Consider the following 15,673-nt stretch of genomic DNA (forward strand, 5'->3'; position numbering starts at 1 on the left):
CTAATTTGGTGTGTTTTTTGTTCGCTTCGTGTAACTTTTTTGTTCGAGTTTTTCTTCTTGTTCAGGTTACTGTTATTCTCTAAGATAAGCTACTCATTTATTTTAAAATAGATTTAAGTTTGTAGTGTGATAAGATCCCAAAAATGAAGGGGATCAATCGTAGGAGAACTTAGTGTTCCTAAATAGTTAGAGAATAGTGAACTTTTCTTGAACAGAGGCCGTGCAACTCAATGAGCTAAAATAATGTTGTGATAGAAGCTAGAGCGAGTGGTATTAAACTTGAGAAATCCATCTTGAATAACAAGTGAGCTATTGTTCAACTTTTAAGGCTGACAGAGAAGACGGGAAAAGTGGTTAAAGTTGTTTAAACTTATCCACGTGCGTAGTAACGTGCCACTGATTCCTAACAGATTTCTATCTAACTAGAATAAATTAGGAATTTCAATCACACCATTGAATAGTTATCTAATATAAAAGATCATATCAGTGTATTGTGTGTGTCTAAAATTGTAGTGAAGATTTTCAACCCTCATGTTTTTCAATATGCTCTGTAACATGGCATCTTAATCTAAAGAATCGATCCTAATTTTAGAATCAAATTAACTCGAACTAATGAAAGATGTAAAAAGCAATTGAATTGATACAAATTACCTCCCATAGTACTGCACATAGAAGGTAGAAACAGTGATTGTTTCATTTGGGGTTTTAACTTGGGAAACTCGAGATTTTTCAATAAGATACATTCTAATATATAGCTGCACCATATATTCCTCCATTCTTGTCTAACTGAATCTCCACAAATTAACCAAAACAACTTTAAATAATAGATTTTAAGTAGCTTTTAGACGGAAAAAGATTCAACTAAGTGTTGCAGCAATATGAGTCTATTTTTTTTATCGAAAGCAATCGTAGAGTAGTATATCTCATCTGAATTGTTATTTCTAACTGTTTTGACATTGAAAAATACTTCAAGTAATGGATGACTGAAGATATAGCATGAATAATGAGTTAAGAAAACTACTTTAATTTTTTTTTTACAAATGTCAACTAAGAAATTTCACTGTATGTATAATAAACCTTTTGCTTTGTATGTTTTAAATCAAATCCAATTACTGAATCACAAATTATGTTCATCTTAAGATTTTTCTTATCCTTCATATTTTCTTAATCTAATTTTTATGTATTCTCCAAGGTTATGGCACCTAGTAAGCAATGGATGCAACTTTTTCTTGAAAATTGAGTCGACCAAGCCTACTTAGATGAGGTGAAAAAGTTCTTGAATTATGCTATTTCGAGTATGAGAGAAGAAAGTAAAATACTATGTCCATCTTCTAGTCAATTTATTATCTTTTATCTATTTGTTGATGAGTTGTGGTCTGAGCACCTTCTTCCATTCTCCAGGTGCCGTAAGAAAGGGATGAGAACAAGAACTTACAAACTTAATCACGTCTTCTAGTCAACAAAAGGGAGTGATACACAGGAACTTTATGGTTCTAAAGCTAGCCTATGTGAAAATTAAGACTCCATTTCCTCCATTTACCAATCAACTTAAGAAATACATCAAAAAAGTCAAATCAAGTAAGTTTTTTCAAAACTATTGAGATTTTAATTGCATAGATACCAGACTATTAAGCTTGTGTCTTTAAGATTCAATTTTGTAGCTTTGTGTCAAATAGAATGGATGGTTTTGGGTGGTCAGGTATCAATTTCAATTTCCTTTCAATTAATAATACATGAAAGAAGCAGTAGAAATATAGAAAACCGAGCTAAGTTGAAGATGTTTCATCATATTAGTACCAAGCCTATTAGAGAGATTATTAATCTACATGTATTATCAAAAAAAAAAAATTCTTCATGTACAGTTGCATGCATGTGTTTTTCCTCTGTTTTTTATTTTCTACATGTACAGTTATTTCTGAAGTACAAATTCTGCATTCATCATGGTAGTAGTGGAGATGTGTTTGGTCCATTTTCTTTAAATCGTCATATAGTTGAAGAATTTCTGCATGGTGGCTTACATTTCTATAATTATTGCAAGCATATCTCATTTTAGGCCCTCATTTTACAGTTCATTGTCGATAACAACTCCCTACAGTGTGGTATCTCATTGAAGAACATCTCATTTCAGCTTCCCAATTTTCTAGTTCATTGTTGATAACATATTGATGATCGTAATTTTCCACTCATAGTCCACCATTGTTTCATCATCATGGTTCTTTCTAGATGGAATAATTTAACCAGAACTGACTCAATTCATAGCTATACGTAATGGTTCTCTTTAACAAGGAAGTTTTAGGATATAAAAGTCAGTGTGAATGCAATCGATAGTTCTCTAGGATTTAATGCAATCATTGTGAATCCAATCTGTAGACCTTTTAGACTTGTGATACACTATCGAATGCAATCTGTTTTTGCTTCCCAACCTTCTACATCAAGACCTATAGATTTGAAAATTATAGACGATTTAGACTTGTGATACACTACTAAATAGACAGTTGAAGTTCTGATAGGAAACTCTACGACTACGAGTAAACCATAACAAATTTCAGTCATGAACGAATTTGGTTCAGATTTGAAATTTTAGACTTGAAGTTCTGATAGGACGTTTTAGACTTGAAGTTCTGATAGAAAACAGTTGAACTCTTTTTTCAGTACTTTTATAATCTAAGAGCATCTAGCAACATTGTGTTTATGCCTGTTATTTGTCTCTTTTTCTTTTTTATTTTGGGGAGGGGGAAAGTTATGTAGTATCTGATCTATGTTCTTAATGTCTACTATTACAAAATCTTGCAGTCCAGTACAAGAAGTGGCAGATTCTTGCAAGACTGGTGCTGCGACAAATGTAATATTTGGATTGATTCTTGGATATAAATCTGTTATCATTCCCATATTTGCCATTGCTGCTTCTATATACGTGAGCTTCAGCTTAGCTACTATGTATGGCATTGCAGATGCTGTTCTAGGAATGCTTAGCACTATAGCCACTGGGCTCGCAATAGATGCATATGGCCCTATCAGCGACAATGCTGGTGGTATTGCAGAGATGGCTGGAATGAGCCATAGCATTCGTGAAAGGATTGATGCTCTTGATGCTGCTGGGAACACAACAACTGCAATTGGCAAGGTTAGATAAGTCTCCTTCTAATCTGTAGCATTAACCTCGCTATGTTTATCCAATTATGCTACCATCTAATTCATACAGTCTCAAATGCTAATCAGTGGCAAATTAAGTGTTTCCTGATGTCCATAAAATTTCTTTCCAATTAGATGTGTCCTTCACATTTCTTAACTAGAAAGGTTCAGCAACTGTAATTGATCAGAATTTAGATCTAAAATCAGACCTCTATCATGCTGCTACTAGTTCCTTGCAGAATTGCCTCTATTGTCTTCTCTTGATACAACGCATGCTCTCGCTGAGTTTTAGAGTTTTTATGCGATAAGCAGTTTAACTAATTTTGGTGTAAAATTTACATATTACTCCTTATCTATACCAATAGTTACTTATGGTCTTTTCAAAATTTTTGTACTTACAGATTTTGAAGATTGAAGTTACAAGTCAAGATGCAAGTTTAGAAGATGCAAAAGACTATTATTATTTTGCTATGGAAGTTATGCAAAACTTGATATCATAGTCTAGCTTGAGATGTTGATAAGCTAAGCTTTTTTGTTAAGAAAATATTGAAATTAACATCATGGGATGTGACACAATTTTTATATTTTTATCAGCCTTTTGCTTGAAGACTTTTTATAGCAATCTTATGTTTATTGATAAATATTTTTAATTTTGTGATACGAAATGTAAGAAACATTGGTGGTCAATTAGAGACCAAAAATGTTGCTCGTCCTTAAAGGTTAATATAGGATGTGGTAGCTACTAGTCACAAAAAAGTGATCTACGACGAGGTAGTTTCTCGTCGCTACAGGGATTTAATTACCAGAAAATAACTAGTTTTTAAAGAAGAAAATCAACTATTTGGGATGAGATATATGGTCTCTAAAAGTACTTTTGCGACCAGCTTTGCTTTCGTCTCTAAAAACATTTATGGACCAGCTAACGGAGCCCGTCGCAATTGACCTTTAACGGAGCCCATCGCAATCAACTATTCCGTCTCTAAAAACATTTATGGTCTCTAAAAGTACTTTTGCGACCAGCCTTTCCTTGTCGCAATAGACTATTTAGGACCAGATTTGGACTTTTTGGGACCATATTTCCCTTCCTTAGAGGGTGTTTTTCTTGTAGTGAATTGTATATCTTGACCAGGTTCCTCGTCAGAGCTTTTGTGAAGATATCATTGATTTGAACTTAAAGAATTACAAGCTGATATTTCCTCTCTCAACATGATCCTTCAGAAAGTGATGTCTCACATCAATACGCTTAGTCCTTTTATGGTAGACTGAGTTCTTAGCCATAGTGAGAGCACTCGTGATAGCACATAGGAGACGGATAGTCAAAGTAACCACTCTAAGAACTTCACGCTGTTGTTTGATCCACATGAGTTGAGTACACCAACATGCATCTGCTACATACCTTGCCTCAATTGTTGAAAGAGCAACAACATCTTGCCTTGTATATATGAGCCAATAAAATGAGTCATTCATGCTCTTTCTATCAGCTTGATACCCATCATAATCAGTGTCACCATCTTTCTTTAATCAACACAAAATCTCCCGATGGATAGAGTATAACCAGGTCCTTATCTTCATCAAAAGTCTTGGGATTCTCTCAGTAGCCTTCAAATGTGATTTCGTTGAAAAGCTTGGAATTTGGCATAAATCCTAACACTTTTATCTTTTACATCTGGACCAGATCCATCAGCACCCAGCTTCGAGTTGGTACCCATGGGAGTATCTATTAACTTGGCATCCATAATATGAAACTTCTTCAGTAGCTTCTCTGAGCTTGAACTATGTCTCTGTTCTGGACAAGCCGGTCATTGTTTAGGGCTTTGTTGAAGATGTCAATCACTTGATCTTGCATTTTGAAAAGCTTTAGAGGTTTGATTGATATGTACCTTTACGAAGACATTTCCCATCATGCTCAGTTATAACTTACTACCCATGAGTGCGACAACCTCTTCACATAACATCTCAAAAATTGCTTCACAAATGATATCATTGATATATACTTGAATAATCATCAATGTTTTTCATGTCAGCTTGTCCGGGAATTGAGTGTCATACTTTGAACTGCATCATCTTTGTTCAACATTGTCTACTGGACCAGGTCCCTCATCAGGTTCATCATCTGCATCAACTTATTTGGGATTGCTGGATTCATAAAGAGGATGTTCTTCAACAAGCTCATCGTTTAGGTCATCTTTCTATATCTGTAACATCTCTTCCATCTCAGAATCTTCTTTGTTTTTCAACTTGCTTCTCAATTTTTCCAGACTCATAAAAAATCACATGAACATCTTTTCAATCCACACATTTTTTATACACCGGATAAGCCTTGCTGGAAGAAGAACATTCCACAAAAACTCTTTTATCATTATTTGGATCAAACTTCCCAATATCATCCTTTAGGTCACAAGACATGTAGTATTCACCACTTCAGCCCAAAAGTTCTTTGGAAGATTAAAATACTGCTTATTCCGCTTGAAGGATGGTTTGACCTGCTTCTCTTTAACACAAGCATCACAAACTTTGTCATTTGCAAATTTTATTTTGGGGAGACGTGGATCAGGTCCCTCGACACAAGTTTGTTCAGAGAGAAGAGCTCACATGACCAAGTTTCATGTATCATAGATCAATATTCTCACCTTGAGCATCAAGGGAAGTGAGAATGTTACAAGCGGTGTTGAGATCAGCAGTACATGCTCTTGCATCTAACATTTTGTCAACATTATCATCTGAGAGATCAAGTTGTTACCACATATTTGTCTATTAGGAACTTGACTTCATTTCCTATATCACATATCTATGAAACACTTAGAGGACTGTACTTGATACGCTCAAATTACACCTCTCTAAAGAAGCATAATCGATCGTTATCAAGTAAAGAACCCAACTTGTAGGTTGGGGTCGATCCCACGAGGAAAATGGTTTAGACTTTACTTTAACCAACAATTATATTCAATTAGCCAAAGTACTTCCAGAAACAGGTAATTAAAGGGGGGGGGGGGGATTTGTGAAACAAATTGTAAGACTTCAGTAAGTAATCAGTAAACAAAAGTCAATTTCGGTTGTTATCAAGATGAGAAAACTAACTAGGGTATACATATTCACCATAAGCTCATAACTCGGTAATCCTAGTAATAACAATCTTTTCCTAGTGAATTACATGCAAAGTGATAAGTTAGGTATCTTTAAATCCTTGGTCCGGCATCTAGAGAATTTCACCCCGCACCTTGGTCTGGCTACGTGTGCATAATTTACTAACCCTTACCTTTACCTCATATTAGACATCATAATCGATGTTTGGCTTAGTTATTACTTCGCACCAATCGACACTAGCCTATTAGATAGTATCACACTAAATCTATGTTGATAATTCTTTTCTTGTTGATTACCTCCTTGGTCCGGCAAGTAGCAACAAGGCGAGTTCTAACGCGTGCACTCGTTAAAAAGACTTCTAAACGAAAGAATTATCAATGCATGCAAAACACTATTCAAGAATTACTTATTTACTATTCATACTTTGTTAATCGCTCATGGATCCCACAAGCCTAGTTGTGAAGTTTAGTTACCCATAATAGCAAGAACACAATTCATAATTTTAGATGAAGAAATCATGAACTTACGTAAAGAGAATAATAAACCCATAATTTCAACTTGTATTGCAAAGCCAAAATCTTCAAAACGAACTTAGGAAATCAATAATTGTTAGGTTTTTCAATTAATCTCCCAAGTCACAAAGTAAAACTAGAATAATAATGTCTAACCCCCAAAAACGAGGTTTACATGCCCTATTTATAGAAAACAAATCCTAAATTAAAAGGGAAACAAATTAAGGAAAGTTTGTTTAGGTACGCGTCTTCATTCCACGGGACTGACTTACGGACCGTCGATGGATCTACGGTCCGTAAGTCCCTTCCGTCAGCCAGGACTTAGAAAATATTTAAGCTTCCAAAAATTAGCTTCTCTGAAGCAAACGACGAACTAGCAGTACGGACCGTAGATCGATCAACGGTCTGTCAATCCCCTTCGTAGCTCCACACTTAGAATCTTCAAAAATCAAGTACTGGAACCCTCGCAGTATCAATCTACGGATCAACAGTATGGTCTGTAGATCAATCTACGGACCGTCAATGGCCACCGTGGTTCCACACTTGGTCAGATTTCCCTGATTTGTCTTCCATACCTTGCCTGCTGATCTACGGTCATCACCTACGGACCGTCAACGGACCTACGGTCCGTAGATCACCTCCGTGAATGCCCTTTTTCTGCATTTATTTTAGCTGTCTCTATACATCTGCGCCTGAACATCTTTCTTGCAAAATACAATAAAAACACATAAAAACCAATACAAAAATGCCCTAGACACACACAACTTGTAAGTGAAATGTATTAGAAATACCGTAAACTCACGGTATATCAACACCCTCAACTTAAATTCGTTGTTTGTCCTCAAGCGACGCACTACGACTCCAAATGACACTTGTATAGAAGCAAGCATGTCAAGCCTAAGCAATTAGCACTGGACCCTGCAGCTTGAGCAGACTCGAACCCTGAAGGATGGGTAGACTCGAAGCCTGAAGCATGGGCAGACTCAGATCCGGACATGGACCCCTCTGAACTGGAAGCAGCTCCAGTTGGTGATCCGATCAGTGTGTGCTCCTCATCAGACTGGAGACAGTGAGTACGTCCGGAAGCACCTTTCGGGGGGTGTCTCTGGTGCCTCGAGGGGCAATGCGAGAATTCCTTGTGTTTAGAGGAACATATGCTAGATCTGTGTTAGTGTCGGTGTCCTCATCGATTAACCAAAAACTAGGGGCAACAGATTTTGACTTGCCCCATTTTGAGTAGGTGACCAGCTTCTTGGGTGCCATCGTACCTGCGGGAGCGATATTAGTGCCAAAACTAACCACACACAAACAAAAAAAAAACTTTTATAATTGTAAACGAACAGTGACAAAATCCAAAGAAAATTTCAGACAGATACTATAGTGGTCATCCACGGAGGAGACCTACGGTCTGTAGACTAATCTACGGTCCGTGGATCTCTTTTATAGATCAGGGTGCCATCAATATAGGTCGCAGATGGAAACCACGGATGTGCAGAACGGTCCGTAGATGGATCTACGAACCGTAGTCCACATCCGTGGTTTCACACTTGGTGAAATTTTTCATGTGCATCCATTCACGAACATCATCTACAGCTCGTAGATGGATCTACGTTCCATAGACGGGGTATCGTGAATGCCGTCTGTGCCAGGTATCAGCCATTTTTTTTAGGATCATACATTTTTGGCCTTATTTTTCAACATTAACGAAATCTCATCATGCATTTACAACATTAACTTATGCTAGTTCTTCATTCTTAAGATTCCGACTGATCATTTTACCAAACAATTTAGACTAGTTGTGGAACCCTAAGTCGAAACTAACATATAGATTTACGATCACATACAATAAGGCTACACAATCACTATCTATCGTTCCAAGGTCATTGTAATTTTCAAGTTTATCATGCAATTGCATCTAACAATTACCCAAGGTCAAGACCCAACTCCCGACTTTCTATATTCAATCTATGAATCGAAATTCAAAGTGAGGGGAAAGTCTATTACTTTACAAGCAACAGGGAGTGGGGTGATTGCGTGACGACACTAAGATTAGCAAGAACAAGGAGTCACCTCTTCGTTACTAACCAAACACCGGACCCTTTTTTGTGGACTATGGAATGAGTTGTATTTGAAAGGAAGGGAAATTGGGGAATTATGGAAGGGATGATATTATAGGGGAGTTATGGAGTGATTTAGGGAGGTTGTGGGATGGTTGAAATGGTTTTGGGAGTAATTGAGGGAAGAGGAATGGTTTAAAAACAAATAGGGGTTTTTAAATAGTGGGTCCGGGTCGGGTCAGACAGCATGAGGGTTTGGACTCACGAGACCCCGTCTACGGTCCGTGAGTCTATCTACGGTCCGTAGATCAAGACCGTAGATCACTCTTAAGCTTGGAAAAATGTAAAATCTTACCTGGGATATACAGACACCATCCACGATCCTTGAATTAAACGACGGACCGTCGATGGGGTCCGTAGACCTCTTCACCAGACCATTTTCTGCAGATTTTTCGTGGTGTACCTGCACATGTAACAACTAATAGGCTATTCTTTTTACATTTTCTAGACACTTTTTAGACACGGACCCTATTCTAATTCTAGCCAACACTAGTACAAAACTAAAACAACTATCAAATTTGATACGGTGAAGAAATCAAACAAAGCAAACTACTAGAGAAAAACTATATCCTATCGTTGGCTAGATTGTACATCTTGGGTTGCCTCCCAAGCAGCTCTTGATTTAACGTCGCGGCACGACGCATGCCTCTTGATTACTCAGACTTCATCAAGATTGTAGGCCTCAATCACTTCTTACACAGTTTCAGCATTTCCCAGATAGATCTTGATCCTTTGCCCGTTTACCATGAACCTTGTTCCATCCCTATTTTCAAGCTCAACCGCTCCATGGGGGAGCAATTTTGAGAGCAAAAACGGCCCAGTCCATTTGGACTTGAGTTTGCCTAGAAACAAGCGCAACCTAGAGTTGAATAGAAGCACAAGATCACCAACCACAAATTCTCGCTTTTCAATTCTTTGATCATGATACCTCTTCATCTTCTCTTTGTACACGGCTGAACTTTCATAAGCTTTTAGGCGAAACTCATCAAACATATTCAAGTCATTCATTCTTTGATTATATGCGGCACCCCAATCCAAATTTAACTTCTTCATTGTCCACATCGCCTTATGCTCTAGCTTTACTGGAAAATGACAAGATTTCCCATATACAAGTTGGTAAGGAGACATACCTATGGGGGTCTTGTATGCAGTGCGATATGCCCATAGAGCATCATCAAGCTTCCTTGACCAATCCGTTCTATTAGCGTTCACAGTCTTTTCCAATATCTGTTTGATCTTTCTGTTGGATACTTTAACTTGACCGCTAGTCTGTGGATGGTAAAGAGTGGCTACATTGTGACGGACACCATATTTCTCAAGTAGTGCCTTGAACAACTTATTACAAAAGTGAGAACCTCCATCGCTAATAATAGCCCTCGGTGTACCAAATCTGGAGAAGATATTCTTTTTCAAGAATGCGGTGACACTTTTACCTTCATTGTTGGAGAGCGCAACTGCTTCCACCCACTTCGATACACAATCAACCGTAACAAGAATATACTTCATCCCATATAAACTCACAAATGGACCTATAAAATCAATGCCCCATACATCAAACAACTCTATCACCAATATAGGATTCATAGGGAGCTCTTGCCTTTTTGAAATCCCTCCTTCTCTTTGGCAACGATCACAAGACTTGGCGAAATCATGAACATCTTGGTGGATGGTAGGCCAGTTGTATCCACACTGCAAAATCTTATGTGCAGTCTGAATACCACTATGATGCCTACCAACGGGCGATGAATGGCATGCTTCAAGTACACTCAACATCTCAACCTCGGGCACACAGCGACGAATAATCCCATCAGCACAACTACGATACAAATAAGGTTCATCCTAAAATAATTTCTTCACATCATGTATAAACTTTTTCGTTTGGTGAAAAGACAAATCGGGGGCACAATATCGCTTGCCAAATAATTAGCAAAGTCTGCGAATCAAGGAATCAAATCATGAGAAGCAACCAATACCTGTTCATCTGTAAAAACATCATTAATTTCAGCCCTATCTCTAAGCTTTAGCATTGCCTCTTCCTCTAATCTGGACAAGTGATCGGCAACTTGATTTTTGGTTCCCTTTCTATCTTTTACCACAAAATAAAACTATTGCAACAACAATACCCATCTAATCAATCTTGGTTTTGCATCCTTTTTCGCCATCAAATACCTCAATGCAGAATGGTCAGTATGCACTATGACCTTAGTACCAAGCAAGTAGGATCGAAATTTCTCGAATGCAAAAACCACCGCAAGAAGTTCTTGTTCGGTCACAGTATAGTTCTTCTGGGCCACATTTAGAGCTTTGCTAGCATAGTAAATAGGATGAAGAATTTTCTCTCACCGTTGTCCCAATACTACACCAAGCGCTAATCCACTCGCATAGTACATTACCTTAAACGGTTGTCCCCAATCCGGTGAAATAATGATTGGTGTTGTAACCAACTTCTTTTTCAACTCTCCAAATGCTCTAAGACAATCATCATCAAAATAGAACTTACACTCATTCTCGAGCAGTTTGCACAATGGATGTGCAATTTTGGAGAAATCTTTGATGAATCTCCTATAAAAACCTGCATGCCCAAGAAAACTTCTAACACCTTTTACAGAAATAGGTGGTGGAAGCTTTTCTATTACCTCAACTTTAACTCTATCAACCTCAATACCTTTCTCTGAAATTTGATGACCCAACAATATACCTTCTTTAACCATGAAGTGACACTTCTCCCAATTAAGCACCAAATTGCAGTCTTCACACCATTTACGCACCTCGGCCAAATGATCTAGACACCGATCAAAAGAATCACCTACAACTAAAAAATCATCTATGAACACTTCAATAGTGTCCTCCACCATATCAGAAAATATCGACATCATACAGCGCTGGAAGGTTGCTAGAGCATTGCACAAACCAAATGACATCCGTTTGAAAGCAAAAGTCCCATACGGGCAAGTGAATGTGGTCTTCTCTTGGTCTTCTGGAGCTATAGAAATTTGATTGTAGCCCGAATACCCATCAAGAAAACAATACCAACCCTTTCCTGCAAGCCTATCCAATAGCTGGTCTATGAATGGCATGGGAAAGTGGTCCTTTTCAGTCCATGCATTCAACTTCCGGTAATCCATACAAACTCTCCATCCAATAACGGGCCTCATTGGAACAAGCTCATTTCTTTCATTTGGAACCACAGTCATACCTCCCTTTTTAGGCACGCACTGCACATGACATACCCAACTACTGTCTGCAATGAGATAAATAACTCCTGCATCCAGCTACTTGATGATCTCCTTTTTAACTACCTCTTGCATAGGTGGATTTAATCTTCTCTGGTGCTCAATACTGGGCTTATGATCTGGTATGAGTTGGATTTTGTGAGAGCAAATACCGGGGGGAATCCCAATAATATCTGCAATAGTCCACCCAATAGCTTGCTTGAACCTCTTTAACACAGTCACCAAGCACTCTACTTGTCTCGCATTCTAATCTGCCGCAATGATGACCGGCAAAGTATTCCCTTCGCCCAAGTATACATACCTCAAGTGCGGTGGTAGAGCCTTAAGCTCTAATTTTGGTGCGTCCACAATAGATAATCTTGTAGGTGGGGACTCACGATTCTTCTTGTCAAACTCATACTTCTTTGGTTTGGATTGATATTCACACTTATCGAGTGCAGCTACCAACTCATCATACTCTTCAATACCATCACTATCGAAATTCATCATAACTGCTGCTAGTGCCTCAACACCTAGTCGCTATTCAATTTGCTCTTCTGTCCCACTCTCCACTCTGTAAGTTATAGCAGATACTGTTTGGAGCTCACCGTTCTGCTTCATGGACCTACATATATTGAAAGTTGCTTCTTCATTGTTCAATCTGAACTTCATCTGCCCCTTCTCCATATCAACCAACGTACGCCCTGTGCCAAGAAATGGTCTTCCAAGGATGATGGGAACCTCAAAATCAACCTCACAGTCAAGAATCACAAAATCCGTTGGAAAGATGAAAGACTCTACTTTCTCTAGCACATCATGGAGTACACCAATGGGCTTCTTCACAGTTCGATCGGCCATTAGTAACCGCATTGCAGTGGGCTTTGGGTCCCCTAGACCCAACTTTTTGTACATAGACAAGGGCATGAGGTTGATGCTAGCACCAAGATCACACAATGCCTTAGCAAAGTGTAACAACCTTATAGTACATGGGATCGTGAAAGCACCAGGGTCTTCCTTCTTCTGCACCAGAGATCTTGTAGCAATAGCGCTACAATGCTGCAATCTATCATCATCTTCAAAACTCACATACCTTTTCTTTGTCACCATATCTTTCATAAACTATGCATAACCACACATTTTCTCTAAGGCTTTTATCAAAGGAACATTGATAGAGAGCTTCTTCAACATAGTAGTAAACCTGCGATATTTTCCATCTTCATTCTTCTTCACTAACCTCTGTGGAAAAGGTGGTGGAGGTCTAGGTATGGGGACCACTTTCTAAGATATCTCCGCTTCTTGCTCTGTTGCAGTCTCAGACTCTTCTCTAACTTCCACCACATCATCTTCTTTTCTAATCTCAACATCCACCACAGACGGCATAGGTGGATCTATGGTTTGCTTACCCATTCGAGTAGTAATTGCCAAACAATGACCATCATTCTTTGGATTATGAATGGTGTTGCTAGCAAGAGTACCAGGTTGACGTGGGTTCACTGTAGTAGACAATTGGGTCATCTGCTGCTCTAGGTACTTTATTGTCACTGCGTGGGCATCAACCTTTTGTCCAATACCAGACAAGTCGCTTCTCATCTCCTTCACATTCTCATCAGTTGCATCAAACCTTCTCATCATCTTCTGCATCATATCTTCAATACGCGCCATATCGCCTCAAGTTTCCCTAGCACCAGATTCCCGATTTTGAGGGGGAACATAAGGTCCAACCCGATCGTTTCTGTTGCCATAGTTGTTCCTGTTGTAGTTGTTGTCGCGATTGAAGTTCCCATCCCGGACATAGTGACCCTCGCGGTTGTAATTGCCATAGTTCCGACCGTGGTGCCAATTTTCTGTGTTGGATCCTTGGGCATTTGGTCGAAAACCTCCCGTCTGATCATTCACAATATAAGCATTCTCTTCATAGTAACACTCCTCAACTGGTGGTAGAGTTCTAGTTAAGTAGTTCACATCATTTACCTTTTTTGCTCCTCCGCTCACATGCTTCAATACCAACCCCAACTCTGTCCTCATCTGGGCCATCTCCTCACGAATATCATCTGTAGAATTGGTAGTTGTATTATGAACGACAAATGTGTTTCTCCCAGTATCTGTCCTCTTAGTGCTCCATGCTTTATTGTTGCAAGAGATCCTCTCCAGTTTTTCAGCAATCTGTGCATATGTACAATCACCATATGAACCTCCAGAAATAGTATCAAGTACTGCTTTATTGTTATCATCCTGTCCTCGATAGAAGTATTCCTTCAGTGACTCATCATCGATAAGGTGATTTGGGACACTTCTTACGAATGCAGTGAATCTATCCCAAGAGCTGCTCACAGACTCTCCAGGTAATGCTACAAAATTGTTGACCCTATCTTTGTGATTGAGCTTCTTGGACTCTGGATAATACTTCGCTCGGAACGCATCTGCCATTTGGTCTCATGTAAATATTGAGTTATAAGGAAACTCAGTGAACCATACTGCAACATTGCCTGTCAGTGACAGAGGAGACACTCGTAATCCAATGACATCCAGATCCAAGTCTGGTCTACCTACACAATTTTTGCAAACCACCGTTAGCTTGGCTAAGTGAGCATGTGGATCCTTCGATGGCGATGCTGAGAATAAACCTCTTGTTGTAAGCATCTGTATCAAACTACTAGTCACCACAAATGTGTGCCCTGGAGGTAGAGAAGGTAGGACAATTGTAATGACCCAAAAAAATGAACTAGTGAAACTAGAGCCTCACATGTGTGTTTGGAGTTGAGAACTTGATGAAATGAGGAGAAATGACAGTGACGTCCGGAAACTAGTCGTTTGAACTAGTAAGTTGTAAGGGTCTTGTCGTTTAAGTTTGGAGTATTGTTTAAGGGCTTAAGGGGTTGATTAGCTAGTTGATTAATCACCTTTATAAGCTAGCAAGACCTTAAGATAGGTCATGAAATCATTTAGAACCGAGACCCTCAAAACAGTCCCCTAAAAACAGTTTTTAGTTTTAAGTTAGGAGTGAGGGTCAACTTTAAATGGTCATATCTTTTAGCTCAAAATGAATTAACTGGACCATTACCTATCCAATTAAAGGTATATGAGTCCTCTTTCCAACGCCACTGAGTTTGCCCTTGTCCGATCTCGGAGTAAAAAGTTATGCCCAAAATAGTGAAACACTGTCAGCAAGCACGAGCTTAGACGGGTTTAGTGGAAACTTTTAAGTGGGTCCTTATTTCTTTTCCTAAGTTGAGCCCCTTTTATTATATGCCTTTCCTAGCAATTATAAAACCCTTCTAGACCAAATTCTTCCATTTTAAGTCACTCCAATTAGAATTAGAAAGAACTCACCTCCTCTTAAATACTTTTCTCTCTACAATCCTCCATTTTAAGAAGGTCAAGAACTTAGAGCTAGGGCTTGGATTGAAGGTGGTTTCTTCATCAAGTTTCTTGGGGAATCTTAGCAAAGGTATGGTGACCCTTGATCCTTGATTATCTTTCCTTCAAGGAGTCCATTCAAAAGGGTTTCAAAAGTCTTCAAAGAACAAAACTTCTATTTTCTATTCTAGGTATGGGTTCATGGGTAAAATGTTTTCAAAGTCATTATATTGGTGAATTGAAGTTCTATTTATGATTT

The 15,673-nt window shown here is 38.6% G+C and overlaps 1 protein-coding gene across 1 annotated transcript; it reads left to right on the top strand.

The window, feature by feature from the left end:
* Positions 1–2,767: 2,767 nt before the first annotated feature.
* LOC125845679 (pyrophosphate-energized vacuolar membrane proton pump-like) lies at positions 2,768–3,632 on the top strand. Its single transcript, XM_049525222.1, has 2 exons — positions 2,768–3,124; positions 3,534–3,632. Exons 1-2 carry the CDS (start codon positions 2,768–2,770, stop codon positions 3,630–3,632), a joined length of 456 nt encoding a protein of 151 aa, XP_049381179.1.
* The last annotated feature ends 12,041 nt before the right edge of the window (positions 3,633–15,673 follow it).

This window comes from Solanum stenotomum, chromosome 11 (genome assembly GCF_019186545.1).
Source record: "Solanum stenotomum isolate F172 chromosome 11, ASM1918654v1, whole genome shotgun sequence".
Taxonomy (NCBI): domain Eukaryota; kingdom Viridiplantae; phylum Streptophyta; class Magnoliopsida; order Solanales; family Solanaceae; genus Solanum; species Solanum stenotomum.

Bases quoted from the DNA above. Each gene is read 5' to 3' on its own strand.
- LOC125845679 (XM_049525222.1), top strand. From the start codon at position 2,768: ATGTCTACTATTACAAAATCTTGCAGTCCAGTACAAGAAGTGGCAGAT. The intron at 3,125-3,533 runs GTTAGATAAGTC...TTGTACTTACAG, and splicing joins CAACAACTGCAATTGGCAAG to ATTTTGAAGATTGAAGTTAC.